This window comes from Nematolebias whitei, chromosome 13 (assembly GCF_014905685.2).
Source record: "Nematolebias whitei isolate Nwh7 chromosome 13, NemWhi1, whole genome shotgun sequence".
In the NCBI taxonomy this organism is placed as follows: domain Eukaryota; kingdom Metazoa; phylum Chordata; class Actinopteri; order Cyprinodontiformes; family Rivulidae; genus Nematolebias; species Nematolebias whitei.
In genome coordinates, this window is record NC_056510.1 from 5,369,020 (window position 1) to 5,386,115 (window position 17,096).

General features: G+C 44.3%; 1 protein-coding gene across 16 annotated transcripts in view; it reads left to right on the forward strand.

Moving 5' to 3' along the window:
- The window catches only part of ttn.2 (titin, tandem duplicate 2), a 202,703-nt gene that overhangs the window by 153,079 nt on the left and 32,528 nt on the right, over positions 1 to 17,096 (forward strand). For all 16 annotated transcript variants that reach the window (XM_037686800.1, XM_037686801.1, XM_037686803.1 and 13 more), the window contains one exon: positions 2 to 17,095. In XM_037686800.1, the coding sequence (XP_037542728.1) occupies positions 2 to 17,095 (17,094 nt within the window). The remainder of the gene's footprint in view (position 1; position 17,096) is intronic.

Consider the following 17,096-nt stretch of genomic DNA (forward strand, 5'->3'; position numbering starts at 1 on the left):
GATCCACCTGGTCCTCCATCCAATCCCAGAATTGCAGACACCACTAAAACCACAGCAACCTTTGCTTGGGGCCACCCACATTACGATGGTGGTCTTAAAGTGGAAGGATACATTATTGAGTATAAAAAAGAAGGTCATGATGACTGGGATACAGAGACACAGTACCCAGTGAAAATGACTGAATATGTTATTGGTAAACTCCAAAAAGGAGGTAAATACCATTTCAGAGTTAGTGCTGTGAACTCTGAAGGAGTAGGTGAGCCTGCTGAGGTTGAGAAAGTTACTGAACTGGTGGACCAAGAAACAATGCCAGACTTTGAGCTGGATGCTGAACTCAGAAAAACTCTAGTGGTCAGGTGCCGTGCTTCCATTCGTATATTTGTTTCCATCAGGGGCCGACCTATTCCTGAAGTCACTTGGAGCAAAGAAAATACCAACTTAAAAGCACGTGCACACATAGACACAACAGAGTCCTACACTCTGCTTGTTATTCCTGACTGCACTAGATATGATGCTGGAAAGTATCAGCTCTGTCTAGAGAACGTTGCTGGGAAAAAGACAGGCTTTGTTAATGTGAAAGTTCTGGACACACCTGGACCACCAGTTAACCTCAGACCAAGAGAGATCACCAAGAACAGCATAACCCTCCAGTGGGAAATTCCCATAATTGACGGAGGTTCCAAGATTCATAACTACATTATTGAAAAGAGAGATGCCACCAAGAAGGCCTACACAGTGCTCAGCACCCAATGGCAAAAGTGCTCTTTTAAATTCCAAGACCTTGTGGAAGGAGCCTACTACTACTTCCGTGTGTCTGCTGAAAATGATTTGGGTGTAGGTGAGCCTGCTGAAACCCCTGAGCCAATAAGAGTGTCCCAAGCTCCCTCTGCACCAGAGAACTTGTATGTCACTGATGTGACCTCTGACAGTGCTAGCCTTGCGTGGACCAAACCTCTGCATGATGGTGGTAGCTTGATTACTGGATATGTCATTGAAGCTCAGAAGAAGGACACTGATCAGTGGGTCCACATGGCCACCATCAAAGCTCTAGATTACACTGTTACAGATTTGGTTGAGGGTGCTGAATACACCTTCCATATAATGGCTGTGAATGCATCAGGCCGAAGTGATCCCCGTGAAAGCAGACCTGCAATAATTAAAGAGCACACCTCTGCTCCATCATTTGATCTGAGAGGGGTCTACCAGAAAACCGTGATTGTTAAGGCAGGAGATCGTGTGAAGGTAGAGATTCCGGTGCTGGGAAAACCCAGGCCTGTTGTCTCCTGGAAGAAGGGAGACTTTGTGTTGAAAGAGACACAACGAATAAATGTTGAAACAACATCAACATCAACTATTCTCAACATTAATGAGGTCAGGAGGACTGATGGAGGCCAGTATTCCATGACAGGAAAGAACATGCTTGGTACAGTGACAGAGACAATCACCCTCCTGGTCCATGATATTCCAGGTCCTCCTAGTGGTCCTATCAAACTGGATGAGGTCTCATGTGATTATGTCATTCTCTCATGGGAAGCTCCAGAAAATGATGGAGGTGTTCCTATCAACAACTATATTGTTGAGATGCGAGAGACTACTGGCACTTCATGGGTGGAATTGGCAGCTACCGTTATCCGAACCACATTCAAAGCAGCAAGACTCAATACTGGTACCCAGTATCAGTTCCGTGTCAAGGCTCAGAACAGATATGGCATTGGACCTTGCATTCTCTCTGAACCAGTGTTGGCTGCCTATCCATTTGATGTGCCAAGTCAGCCTGGCAGTCCCATGGTAACATCGTTCAACAAGGATCATATTACTCTTAGCTGGAATGAGCCAGCCTCTGATGGAGGCAGTCCTATTCTAGGCTATCACATGGACAGAAAGGAGAAGAATAGCATTCTGTGGCAGAGGATCAGCAAAGCTCTTGTTGTTGGAAACATCTTCAAATCAACAGGCCTTGTTGATGGCATTGCATACGAACATCGTGTTATTGCTGAAAACATGGCTGGTCTTAGCAAACCTAGCAAACCCTCTGAGCCTATGTATGCTTTGGACCCAGTCGAACCACCAGGCAGACCTGTAGCACTGAATATTACCAGACATGAGGTGACACTGTCATGGACCAAACCAGAAGGTGATGGGGGATTCTCCATCACTGGATATACAGTAGAGAGGAGAGAGATGCCTAATGGACGCTGGCTCAAAGCAAACTTCAACAACATTCTAGAAACCATGTTTACAGTTAGTGGTCTGACTGAAGATGCAACCTACGAATTTCGTGTGTTTGCTCGTAATTCAGCTGGTGCTGTTAGCGCTCCATCTCAGCCATCAGAGACAATCACATGCAGAGATGACATCGAAGAGCCCAGGCTTGATGTGGATACATCATATAGCAGCATTGTTGCAGTCATGGCAGGAGAGCCATTCAAGCTGGAAGCCAGTGTGACTGGCAGACCATTACCTTCTTTAGTATGGACCAAGGAAGGAAAGGAGCTGGAGGATACGGGCAAAATAGAAATAAAGACATCTGATTTTCACACAACTTTAATCAATAAAGATTCACTCAGGAGGGATGGTGGTTCTTTCACCCTGACTGCCAGCAATCCTGGTGGCTTTTCCAAATTCACATTCAATGTTAAAGTATTTGACAGACCTGGACCACCAGATTCCCTAACTGTTACAGATGTCACTGCTGAGAAATGTGTGCTTAACTGGCTACATCCAACCCATGATGGTGGTGCCAAGATTGAGTACTTCATAATACAGAGGCGTGAGACCAGTAGGTTGGCATGGACAAATGTGGCAACAGACCTTCAAGTAAACAGGTTTAAAGTTACCAAGCTTCTTAAGGGCAATGAGTACATTTTCAGGGTCATGGCTGTTAACAAGTATGGTGTGGGTGAGCCTTTAGAGTCGGAAGCCATTATTTGTGCCAACCCATATGGTCCAAGTGACACACCAACACAGCCTGAAGTCACCACAATTACTAAAGACTCTATGGTTGTTTGCTGGGAGCGTCCTGAACATGACGGAGGCAGTAGAATCAACACATATATAATAGAAAGACGGGATAAGACAGGCCTACGCTGGGTGAAGTGTAACAAGAGAACTGTAACTGACTTGCGATTCAAGGTCTCTGGTCTTACACTAGGACATGAATATGAATTCAGAGTTTTTGCTGAAAATAATGCTGGTCTAAGCCAGCCTAGTCCTTCCAGTCCGTTCTACAAAGCAGTCGACACCATCTTCCAGCCTGGACCACCAGGAAACCCAAGACTGCTGGACACAACAAAGTCGTCAATTACAGTTGCCTGGAACAAACCTGTCTATGATGGTGGTTCTGAAATCACTGGTTACATTGTGGAAACTTGCCTGCCTGAGGAGGATGAATGGACAATCCATACTCCTAAAAAGGGATGGACAGCCACCTCCTTCAGCATCACAAATCTGAAGGAAAACCAGGAGTACAAAATTAACATCTGCGCCACTAATAGTGAAGGAGTGGGAGAGCCTGCTGCTGTTCCTGGAACCCCTAAGGCTGAAGACAGACTACTTCCTCCAGAAATTGAACTTGGTGCAGAACTACGTAAAGTAGTCTGCATAAGAGCCTGTGGTACACTTAGACTGTTTGTCCCTATCAAGGGCAGACCAGCACCAGAAGTAAAATGGTCAAGAGAGCACGGAGAATCTCTAGACAGAGCCAACATTGAAATCACTTCATCATTCACAACTCTTCAGATAGACAATGTTGACAGATTTGATGGAGGAAAATACTTGGTGACAGTAGAAAATGCATCGGGAAGTAAGACAGCTTTTGTTAATGTCAGAGTACTAGATACTCCTGGAGCACCCCAGAATCTGATTGTTAAAGAGGTCACCAGAAATTCTGTTTCCTTGGTTTGGGATGCACCTCTCATAGATGGGGGCTCCAGAATCCGCAGCTACATTGTGGAGAAACGTGAGTCAACCAGAAAAGCCTACTCAACTGTTTGTGCCAGTTGCCATAAGTCTAGTTGGAAAGTTGGAGACTTAGAGGAAGGAAAATTGTACTTCTTTAGAATCCTGGCTGAAAATGAGTTTGGTATTGGTCTTCCAGTAGAGACTCTTGAACCAATTAAAGCATCAGAGAAGCCTCTACCACCAGGCAAAGTATCCCTCCTTAAAGTAACCAGTACTAGTGTCACACTAGCTTGGGAAAAACCAGATCATGATGGTGGAAGCAGAATTACAGGCTATTTTATTGAGATGCAGAGAAAGGGAAGTGAGAAATGGACTCAGGTCATGGTGGTAAAAACCAACGAGGCTCAGGTTACTGGACTTACACAGGGAGAAGAGTATATGTTCCGTATTTCAGCCACTAATGAAAAGGGTGTTAGTGATCCACGCCCTCTCAATGTGCCTGTAGTGGCTAAAGATTTGATAATCCCACCAACTTTCAAGCTGCTTTTCAACACATTCAGTACACTTGCAGGAGATGATCTTAAGATTGATGTTCCATATGTTGCCTGCCCAAAGGCTACAGCAACTTGGTTCAAAGATGGTATTGTTCTCAAGGAAACAATAAGGGTTAATGCTGAGACAACAGACAATAACCTCCATCTTGTCATTAAGGAAGCTTGCAGAGATGATGTAGGCATATACACTATAAAACTTACCAACACAGCTGGAGAGGCTACAGCTGATATCAGTGTTGTTGTCTTAGATAAACCTGGTCCTCCAGCAGGCCCAATCAAGCTGGATGAAGTCACTGCTGACAGTGTGGTCTTGTCTTGGAATCCCCCACTGTATGATGGTGGTTGTGCAATCAATAATTACATTGTAGAGAAGAGAGACACATCAACTACAAACTGGCAGATTGTGTCTGCTACAGTAGCCAGAACAACCATTAAGGCAGCCCGTCTGAAAACTGGACTTGAGTACCAATTTAGAATTGCTGCAGAAAATAGGTATGGGAAGTCTTCATTCCTGCTTTCTGATAACATTGTTGCTCAGTATCCTTTTGAAGTGCCCAGCTCACCACGTTCCATTGTGGTGCAGTCAGTCACCAGGGAGAACATGATTGTTGTATGGGAGAAACCTAGCAATGATGGTGGAAGCAAAATTCTAGGCTACCACTTAGAACTTAAGGAGAGAAACAGTATTCTGTGGGTGAAACAGAACAAACAGCTTATCCCAGAGACCAGATTTAAGGTTGTTGGACTCGAGGAAGGTATTGAATATGAGTTTAGAGTCTATGCTGAGAATATTGTTGGCCTGAGCAAAGCCAGCATAGTGAGTGAAATGCAAGTGGCCAGGGATCCTTGTGACAGACCAGGGAAACCAGAAGCTGTCATTGTAACAAGACACCAAGTAACTCTGAGATGGACCAAACCTGAGTATGATGCTGGTATCAAGATCACAGGCTATGTGGTTGAGAAAAAGGAAGGAGGTGGCCGTTGGATGAAGGCCAGTTTTGCCAATGTTATTGAGACTGAATTTGTTGTCACAGGACTTACTGAAGATCAGACTTATGAGTTCCGTGTCATTGCCAAAAATGCAGCAGGTGTCTTTAGCCAACCATCTGATTCTACTGGAACCATCACTGCCAAAGATGAGGTTGATCCTCCTAGAATTGACTTGGAGACTAAGTACTCCCAGGTTATGGTTGTGAATGCAGGAGAGACATTTAGACTTGAAGCAGGAATTTATGGTAAGCCTGTGCCCAGTGTACACTGGCTGAAAGAGGGCAATGAGATTACAGAAGCGGCTCGTTTAGAAATTCATAATACAGACTTTACAGCTTGTATAATTGTTAAGGAAGCCATTCGTGTTGATGGAGGTCAGTACACCTTGCTGGTAAAGAATGTTGGAGGAGAGAAAACTGTTCACATTAATGTCAAGGTCTTGGACAGACCAGGTCCACCAGAGGGCCCTATATCTATCTATGGTGTCACCAGTGAGAAATGCTCAATTTCCTGGAAACCTCCCTTGCAAGATGGCGGTAGTGATGTTTCACATTACATTGTTGAGAGGAGGGAAACCAGCAGACTTGTGTGGACTGTAGTTGAACAAAAAGTTCAGACTTTGAATCTGAAAATCACCAAACTTCTTCCTGGTAATGAATACATATTCAGAGTAATACCTGTAAACAAATATGGTATTGGTGAACCTTTAGAATCTGAGCCAATGATTGCCAAAAATCAATTTGTCGCTCCAAGCCCACCAACAGAAGTAGAAGTCTCCACAATTACCAAGGACTCTATGGTAGTGACTTGGGAGAGACCCGTTAATGATGGTGGCAATCCCATCCAAGGTTATGTTGTTGAGAAACGTGACAAGGATGGTGTAAGATGGACTAGATGCAACAAACGCAATTTGACTGAGCTACGCTTTAGAGTGACAGGACTCATTGAAAATCATAGCTATGAATTTAGAGTTTCTGCTGAGAATGCTGCAGGAATTGGCACACCGAGCACATCAACAGTGTACTACAAAGCACTGGATCCAATTTTTGAAGCAGGCCCACCAAACAATCCCAGGGTGGTAGACATCTCTAGGTCCACAGTGTCTCTTACATGGGGCAAGCCCATATATGATGGTGGCTGTGAAATTCAGGCTTACATTGTTGAAGCGTGTGATGTAGCATCTGATGAGTGGTTTATTTGTACCCCTCCCACTGGAATAATAGACACTAAATTCACAGTGACAAAGCTTCTGGAGAAGCATGAGTACCAGTTCAGGGTTTGTGCAATTAACAAAGTTGGTATTGGTGAACATGCTGATGTGCCTGGAAAAATTCTTCTGGAGGAGAAGCTTGAGGCTCCTGACCTTGACTTAGATGCTGAGATGAGAAAAACTATCAACATAAGAGCAGCAAGCACTTTAAGACTGTTTGTACCTGTAAGAGGTCGTCCATCTCCTGAGGTGAAATGGGGCAAAGCTGATGGAGAAATTAAGGAAACTGCCTTAATTGATAACACGGGAAGCTATGCTTCACTTGTCATTGAGAATGTTGACAGATTTGACAGTGGCAAGTACACCTTGACTGCAGAAAATGCTAGTGGAGCTAAGTCAGCTTTCATCAGCGTCAGGGTTCTAGATTCCCCTAGTCCACCAACTAACTTAATGGTTAAAGAGATTACAAGGAACTCTGTCACTCTCTCTTGGGAGCCCCCACTTTTGGATGGTGGCTCAAAGATTAAGCATTACATTGTTGAAAAGCGTGAAAGCACCAGGAAAGTATACTCTACCATTACCACCTGCAACAAGATGTCATGGAAAGTTGAGTCTCTTCCAGAGGGTGGAATCTTCTTCTTCAGAGTCTTGGCTGAGAATGAATATGGTGTGGGTCTTCAAGCTAAAACTATTGAGCCAATTAAAATATCAGAGAAGCCTCAACCACCTGGTAAGGTTAGTGTTGTTGATGTCAGTAAGAGCACTGTTACTTTAACTTGGGAGAAATCTCAGTATGATGGTGGCAGTAGAATCAGTCACTATGAAGTTGAAATTGCTCCTAAGGACAGTGAGACTTGGTCTGTGTGTGCCAGTGTGAAAGGTGTGGAGACAGTAGTAAGCAACCTTCTCAAGGGAGAGGAATATCAATTCAGGGTAATTGCTGTTAATGAAAAGGGTAAAAGTGACCCAAGACAACTGGTTCAATCAGTTGTAGCAAAGGACCTTGTCATTGAGCCTTCTGTTAGACCCAAAGTGAGCTCCTACAGTGTTCAGGTTGGGTATGATCTCAAGATAGAGGTCCCAGTTGCTGGTCATCCAAAACCAACCATCACTTGGACTAAGGATGGACTGGCCCTTAAACAGACCACCAGAGTCAATGTCACTGACTCAGCACATCACACAACTCTAACCATAAAGGATGCTACCAGAGAGGATGGTGGTATGTACAGTATCAATATTGCCAATGCCCTGGGTTCCAAGGATGCCACTATTGAGGTAATCACTTTGGATAAACCAGGCCCACCAACAGGCCCTATCAAGATTGAAGATATAAGTGCTGAGAGTATGACTCTTAGTTGGGAAGCTCCCACATACACAGGTGGATGTCCAATCTCTAACTATGTAGTGGAGAAAAGAGACACAACTACAACTAACTGGGTTGTTGTATCTGCCACTGTGGCCAGAACCACATTAAAAGTAACCAATCTGAAGACAGGTGCTGAATACCAATTCAGAATCTTTGCTGAAAATAGATATGGAAAAAGTTATGCAATTGATTCACAGCCTGTTGTAGCACAATATCCATTCCAGGAACCCGGCCCTCCAGGGACACCATTTGTGTCTTCATATACTAAAGATTATATGGTGGTTGAGTGGAATAAACCTCCATCTGATGGAGGCAGTGCCATTTTGGGCTATCATTTAGAGAGAAAAGAAAAGAACAGTATACTGTGGACTAAGATCAACAAAATGCTCATCCAAGAATGCAAATTCAAGTCCACTCCACTTGAAGAAGGCATTGAGTATGAGTATAGAGTATATGCTGAGAACATAGTGGGCATTGGAAAATGCAGCAAAGTGTCTGAGGTTTACGTAGCCCGTGATCCATGTGATCCACCTGGTTGTCCTGAGGCTGTAATTATAACCAGGCACTCAATGAAGCTGAGGTGGTCACCTCCACAATATGATGGTGGAAGCCTTCTAACTGGCTATGTAGTTGAGAAGCGTGACCTCCCTGAGGGAAAATGGATGAAGGCCAGCTTTGCAAACATTATTGAACAAGAATTTACAGTCACTGGCCTTACAGAGGACAGTAAATACGATTTCAGAGTGATTGCAAGGAATGCAGCTGGTGCTGTCAGTAAGCCTTCTGATACAACAGGGTCCTTAACAGCCAAGGATGAAGTTGAGCCTCCTAAGTGTGAGACTGATCCTATGTACAATCAGACCCTTGTTATTAATGCCGGAGAAACGTTCAGTCTGGAGGCCAGTGTGGAAGGAAAACCCATCCCAGCAGCTCAGTGGTTCAAGGGAAGTGTTGAAATTGAAAACTCTGCAAGAAGTGAAATCAAAAACACAGATTTTAAAGCTTTACTTGTTATGAAAGATGCCATCAGAGTGGATGGTGGACAGTACACTCTGGTTCTAACAAATGTTGCTGGAACCAAGTCCGTCCCATTCAGTGTGAAGGTTCTAGATAGACCAGGTCCATCAGAAGGACCACTTACAATTAGCAATGTTACTGAGGAGAAATGCTCACTGTCATGGCTGCCACCTAGGCACGATGGAGGTGCTAACATTTCTCACTATATAATTCAAAAGAGAGAAACCAGTCGCTTGGCATGGACTGTGGTTTCCAGTGATTGTGGAGCTACAATGTTAAAGGTTACCAAACTATTGAAGGGCAATGAGTACATCTTCAGAGTTATGGCTGTCAACAAATATGGAGTGGGTGAGCCTCTTGAATCCGAACCAGTCATCATGAGAAATCCATTTGTTCCTCCTGGCTCACCTCGTGAACTTGAGATCACTAACATTACCAGGGATTCCATGACAGTCTGTTGGAACCGCCCTGAGACCACAGGAGGAAGTGATATTGTTGGTTACATTGTTGAAAAGAGAGACAGAGCTGGAATTAGGTGGACCAAGAGCAATAAACGCAGAGTGACAGACTTGCGTTTTAGAGTAACAGGACTCACTGAGGACCATGATTATGAGTTCAGGGTATCTGCTGAGAATGCAGCTGGAGTGGGCCAGCCAAGCCCACCTACACCCTACCTCAAAGCATGCGATCCCATCTTTGAACCAGGTTGTCCTACCAATGCTCATGTGGTTGACACTACAAAAGACTCCATCAGCCTAGCTTGGCATAAGCCTATATATGATGGCGGTTGTGAAATTCAAGGATATGCTGTGGAAATTACAAAGGCTGAAGAGGAAGAATGGACTATTTGCACGCCACCTACTGGAGTAAACACTACCAAGTTCACCATCAAACGTTTGACAGAACATCAAGAATACAAAGTGCGTGTTTGCGCAATCAATAAAGAAGGTGTTGGTGAGCCCACAGAAATCCAGGGAGTATTGATACCTGTAGATAAAATTGATCCTCCAGAGGTTATTTTGGACTCAGAACTTAGGAAAGGAATAGTTGTTCGTGCAGGAGGCTCAATGAGAATCTGCATTCCTTTCAAGGGTCGTCCTGTTCCTGAAGTAAGCTGGGCCAAGGAAGATGGCGAGCTGCCCACTAAAGTTCAAATTTTGTCAGGTGAAGATTACACTCAGCTTTCCATTGACATATGTGACAAATATGATGCAGGAAAATACATCCTCACTTTAGAAAATAGTGCTGGAAGCAAATCAGCTTTTGTCTCCGTTAAAGTTCTAGACACTCCTGGTGCTCCTTTAAATCTAACAGTAAAAGACATAAAAAGGGAGAGTGTCACTCTGACCTGGGAACCTCCAGTTATTGATGGTGGTTCAAGAATAAAGAATTATCTAGTTGAAAAGCGTGAGTCCACAAGGAATGTGTATTCCAATGTAGACAACAAATGCACAAAGACAAGTTATCGTATCACTGGGCTCACCGAAGGAACAATCTACTATTTCAGAGTCTTGGCTGAAAATGAATTTGGTGTTGGACAGCCAGTTGAGACAGAAGAATCTGTCAAAACATCTGAGCCACCTTTGCCTGTGGGTAAGGTAAATCTGACTGAAGTCACTAAAACTACTGCCTCGCTCTCCTGGGAGAAACCAGTCCATGATGGAGGCAGCAGGATCATTGGCTACTACATTGAGATGCAGCCCATGGGCTCTGAGGAATGGGTTGTAGCTGCAACAATCAAAACTTGTGAGGGCACTGTCACGGGCCTCAGTGCAGGACATGAGTACTTGTTTAGAGTGTCAGCTTTCAATGAGAAAGGCAGAAGTGACCCCAGACCTCTGGCTTCACCAGTTACTGCTAAAGATGTAACTGTTGAGCCCAGGTTTAAAATCAAATTCACTACTTATAGTTTACAACAAGGTGAAGATCTCAAAATTGAGATTCCAGTATTGGGACGCCCTGTTCCCAAGGTTGAATGGAAAAAGGAGGGGCAAGCTCTGAAGGAGACAACCAGATTGAATGTATCCAGCACACCATCATCCACTAAGTTGGTAATCAAGGAAGCGAATAAAGAAGATTCTGGTAAATACACTATCACAGCCACCAGCAGCATTGGAACAACTACAGAGGAGATTACTGTCATTATTCTCGACAAGCCAGGACCACCCACAGGGCCTGTAAAAATTGAAGAGGTGAGCTCTAATTATGTTACACTTTCCTGGGAGCCACCAGAATACACTGGAGGCTGTCAGATCAACAACTACATTGTAGAGAAGAGAGATACAACCACTACAGCATGGCAGATTGTGTCTGCTACAATTGCCAGGACAACCATCAAAGTCACAAATTTAAAGACTGGTGTTGAATACCAGTTTAGAGTGTTCGCTGAGAATAGATATGGAAAGAGTTCAGCTATTGTCTCTCCTGCTGTTGTTGCCAAATATCCATTTAGTGAACCTGCTGCCCCAGGAACGCCAGTTATAACAGCTGCAACCAAGGATAGCATGGTAGTTGAATGGAAACCTCCCACCAACAATGGAGGCAGCCCAATTATTGGGTATCACCTGGAAAGAAAGGAGAAGAACAGCCTTTTGTGGACAAAACTCAACAAACTTCTAATTCCAGAAACACGATTCAAAACCACAGACTTGGAAGAAGGTATTGAATATGAATTTAGAGTTTATGCTGAGAACATTGCTGGTTTTAGTCCAGCCAGCAAGGTCTCTGAAAGCACAGTAGCTAGGGACCCATGTGACCCACCAGGCACTCCTGAAGCCATTGAAATCACTAGAAACCATGTTACACTCCAATGGACCAGACCTCAGTATGATGGAGGCAGTACAATCACTGGCTATGTGATAGAAAGGAGAAAGCACCCAGATACTCGGTGGATGAAAGCCAGCTTTACCAACATTATTGAGACCCAGTTCAAAATCACTGGTCTCACTGAGGATCGTGTCTATGAATTTAGAGTCATTGCCAGAAATTCTGCTGGCATTTCTAGTTGCCCATCAGGTAGCACAGGAGAAATTACAGCCAAAGATGCAATTGAAGCTCCAGATGCCACTGTGGATTCCAAATTCAAAGATCTGACAGTTGTTCATGCTGGTGAGTCATTTGTCATCGATGCGGACTATACAGGTAAACCTCTGCCTGAGGTCACATGGTTGAAGGATGGAAAGGAAATTGACAAAACCACACCAAGAACAGAGATAAAGACCACACTTACCCGTACCATCCTGACAGTTAAGGATTGTATCAGAGTGGATGGTGGTCATTTTGTCCTCAAACTTGTAAATGTGGGTGGAATCAAAATGGTCCCAGTTAATGTCAAGATTCTGGATAGACCTGGTCCTCCAGATGGACCATTAGAAGTCAAAGGAGTAACAGCTGAAAAATGTTATCTACACTGGAGCCATCCTACACATGATGGTGGTGCTAGCATCTCTCACTATATCATTGAGAAGAGGGAGACAAGTCGTTTGTCTTGGACCATGGTTGAGCCCAAGATCCAGGCAATCAGTTACAAAATTACAAAACTTCTTCCTGGAAATGAATACATCTTTAGAGTCACTGCTGTGAATAAATATGGTGTTGGTGAACCTTTAGAATCTGAGCCTGTGATTGCTCGTAATCCATTCACCACTCCCAGTGCCCCCTCCACTCCTGAGGCCAGTGCTATTACTAGGGATTCCATGGTGCTTACCTGGGAGAGGCCTGAGAATAATGGAGGAGCTGAAATTGAAGGATATGTACTTGAAAAACGTGATAAGGATGGTGTCAGATGGACCAAGTGCAACAAGAAGAGGCTGACTGACCTGAGATTCAGGTGCTCTGGCCTCACAGAAGGTCACTGGTATGAATTCAGAGTTTCAGCTGAAAATGCTGCTGGTGTTGGAAAGTCTAGCACACCAACACAGTATATCAAGGCATGTGATGCCATTTATCCACCAGGACCTCCAAATAACCCCAAAGTTACAGATCATTCAAGCAGCACAGTCTCCCTTTCCTGGTCCAGGCCTATCTATGATGGTGGAGCACAGATTACTGGATATGTTGTTGAAAGAAACGAAGCAGGAGATGATGAATGGTTTGTCTGCACACCACCTACTGGTGTCCAAGAAACTCATTACATTGTAAAGAAACTGAAAGAGAATGCAGAGTATAATTTCCGCATCTGTGCTGTTAACTGTGAAGGCGTGGGGGATCATGTGGACCTACCTGTATCTGTGATTGCTGCAGAGAAACTGGAGGCTCCTGAAATTGAACTAGATGCTGACTTGAGAAAGATGGTCAATGTTCGTGCCACTGCCATGCTGCGCCTCTTTGTGCCAATCAGAGGAAAGCCTGAGCCTGAGGTCAGATGGTCAAAAGCAGATGGAACTTTAAATGAACGTGCACAGATTGAAGTTACAAGCTCTTACACAATGCTGCTGATTGAGAATGTTGACAGATTTGACACAGGCAAATACACACTGACCCTTGAAAATCTTAGTGGCTCTAAATCAGCCTTTATCAATGTTAAAGTTCTGGACTCCCCCAGTGCGCCTACTAATCTGCAGGTTAAGGATGTAAAAAGACATTCTGTCTCTCTTTCCTGGGAGCCTCCGCTTATTGATGGTGGGGCTAAAATATCACACTATATTGTAGAGAAGAGAGAACAAAAACGAATGGCATTCACTAGTGTTAGCATGAACTGTGTGAGGAATTCCTACATTATTACTGACCTGCAAGAGGGGGGCAGATACTTTTTCCGTGTGCTGGCTGTGAATGAGCTAGGAGTAGGTCTTCCTGCTACCACAGATCAAGTCAAGGTATCAGAGGCTCCTTTGCCTCCGGGTAAAATTGTTGTGGTTGATGTGACTCGTCATACTGTCACTCTTTCATGGGAGAAACCTGATCATGATGGAGGCAGTAAAATCACAACCTATATTATAGAAATGCAGCCCAAAGGAGATGACAAATGGACAGTTTGCAGTGAAGCCAAAGCACTGGAAGTTACTATTGATGGACTCACCACTGGTGAGGAGTACACCTTCAGGGTGATTGCTGTGAATGATAAGGGTAGGAGTGATGCCAAACCTTTGGCTACCCCTGTTGTGGTAAAAGACATCACAATGGAGCCCATTATTAACCTGCTGTTCAACACATACAGTGTAAAAGCAGGAGATGACTTGAAGATTGATGTTCCCTTCAAAGGGCGACCTCAACCTGAAGTGTCCTGGAAGAAGGATGGTCAAATGTTGAAGCAGACAACCAGGGTAAATGTTGTGAATTCCAAGACCTCATCCAAAATTGTCATCAAGGATGCTACCAAAGAGGATGTTGGAAAATATGAGATTACATTGACTAATTCAGTTGGCACCAAGACAGCTGAAATCTCAGTTATAATCCTGGACAAACCTGGGCCACCCAGCAATATTAAGGTGGATGAGGTGAGTGCCGACTTCATCTCTCTGTCCTGGGATCCTCCAACCTATGATGGTGGATGCCAGATTAACAACTATGTTGTAGAGAAAAGAGACACCACCTCTACCACGTGGCAAATTGTCTCAGCCACGGTTGCAAGGACATCAATAAAGGTTTTGCGACTCAACCAGGGCACAGAGTACCAGTTTCGCATTGCAGCTGAGAACCGTTATGGTAAAAGCCCTGCCACAGACTCTGCTCCTGTTATTGCCCAGTATCCATTTGAGCCTCCTGGTCCTCCAACCAATATTCATGTTGTCCATGCCACCAAGACTGGCATGCATGTATTATGGGACAGACCTGCCAGTGATGGTGGAAGCCCCATTATTGGTTATCATATTGAATGCAAAGACCAAAGCAGCATTCTGTGGACCAAAGTCAACAGAGGTCTACTGGCTGAAAACCAGTTCAAAATGACTGGCATTGAAGAAGGCCTGTTGTATCAATTTAGAGTCTATGCTGAAAATATTGCTGGCATTGGTCCATGCACTAAACCTAGTGATCCTGTTGCAGCCAGGGATCCTTGTGAATCACCACATAATCTTAGAGTTACAAATATCACTAGAAACTCAGTTTCTCTCTTCTGGAATGCACCTGAATATGATGGTGGAGTGAAAATTACTGGATATGTTGTAGAGCGCAAAGAACTTCCCAATGGTCGCTGGCTGAAATGCAACTTCACCAATGTGCAAGACACCTACTTTGATGTCACAGGCCTCACAGAAGACGTCCAGTATGACTTCCATGTTATTGCAAGAAATTCAGCAGAGATGTTGAGTGCTCCTTCAGAAAGCACTGGTCCTGTAACTGTTAAGGATGATGTAGACCCTCCATCCATTATCATGGAGGATAAATTCAGACAGTTGGTTGTCATTAAGGCTGGAGAGATAATAAGAATAGATGCTGAAATAACAGGGCGTCCACTTCCTGTGCTTTCCTGGTCTAAGGATGGAAAAGAGATTGAGGCCAAGGCCAGGTGTGAAATCACCTCCACCAACTTTACAACCACCCTGATTGTCAGAGATGCTATTAGGAAGGACTCTGGTCAGTATGTCCTGACTCTGCACAATGTAGCTGGAACAAGGTCTGTGGCTGTCAACTGTAAGGTTCTAGACAGGCCTGGACCTTCCTCTGGACCTCTGGCTGTGTCTGGTCTTACAGCTGAGAAATGCACTCTAACATGGGGACCTCCTCAAGAGAATGGTGGTGCCGAAATCATGCATTACATTGTGGAAAAACGTGAGACAAGTCGCCTTGCCTGGACCCTGGTCTATGGTGATATGAAGGCAACTACTTGCAAAGTTACTAAGCTGCTCAAAGGAAATGAGTATATCTTTAGAGTCAGGGGAGTAAACAAATATGGAGATGGTGAAGCACTGGAAAGTGAGCCAAAAAAGGCAATGGATCCATTCACTGTGCCTGTAGCTCCCACTAATGTCCAGGTCACCTCAGTTACTAGTGAGGCAATGACAATCTGTTGGGAAAGACCACATTCTGATGGTGGCAGCAGTATCTCTGGCTATGTTATTGAAAAGCGGGAGAAGACTGGCCTTCGTTGGTGCCGTGTCAACAAGAAACCTGTTTATGACCTCAGAGTCAAAGCCTCCAATCTTCGTGAGGGCTGTGAGTATGAGTACAGAGTGTTTGCAGAAAATTCTGCTGGCCTCAGTGCTCCTAGCATCCCTTGCCCACTCATTAAGGCTGAAGACCCACAATTCCTGCCTTCACCTCCTCCTAAACCTAAAATTATTGACTCTACAAAGACCACAGCCACACTAACTTGGAGTAAGCCACTATTTGATGGTGGAGCGCCTGTGACTGGTTACAGAGTAGAATACAGACAGACACTAGATGATGAATGGATTATTGGAGTTCAGAACACCAAGAACACAGAATTCACTGTGGTGGGACTGACTCCTGGGGTTGAATATGTGTTTGTTGTCAAGTCAATTAACAAAATAGGAGTCAGTGAACCTAGTCCTGAGTCAGACAAACAAATTGCAAAAGAAAGTGAGGAAGAACCAGCCTTTGAAATAAGTAATGAAATGAGAAAAACTCTTATTGTGAAAGATGGAAGCTCATTTACTATGACAGTACCCTTCAGAGGAAAACCCATTCCTATTGTTTCATGGACTAAACCTGACATAGACCTTAGAGTACGGGCTGTCATTGACACTACAGACACATTTACCTCAATCACCTTAGAAAAAGCAACTCGCAATGACTCTGGAAAATACACCGTCACCTTGTCCAATGTTGCTGGAACCTCCTCATTGACACTCAATGTTAGAGTCCTTGATTCACCTGGACCTCCTGCTCAAGTGGAAGTCAAGGAAGTGACAAAGACTTCTGCCACTGTAACCTGGGACACTCCTGAGAATGAGGGAGGAGGGCCAGTCAAGAATTACCTTGTTGATTTCCGTGAAGCTAGCAAAAAAGGTTGGACTAGGTTGACTGACACATGCCACAGACTGACATACAAAGTGGCCAACCTGAAAGAGGGAGAAGTTTACTATTTCAGAGTAACAGGCGAGAATGACTACGGTATTGGTATTCCTGCTGAGACCAAAGACGGAACCAAAATCACAGG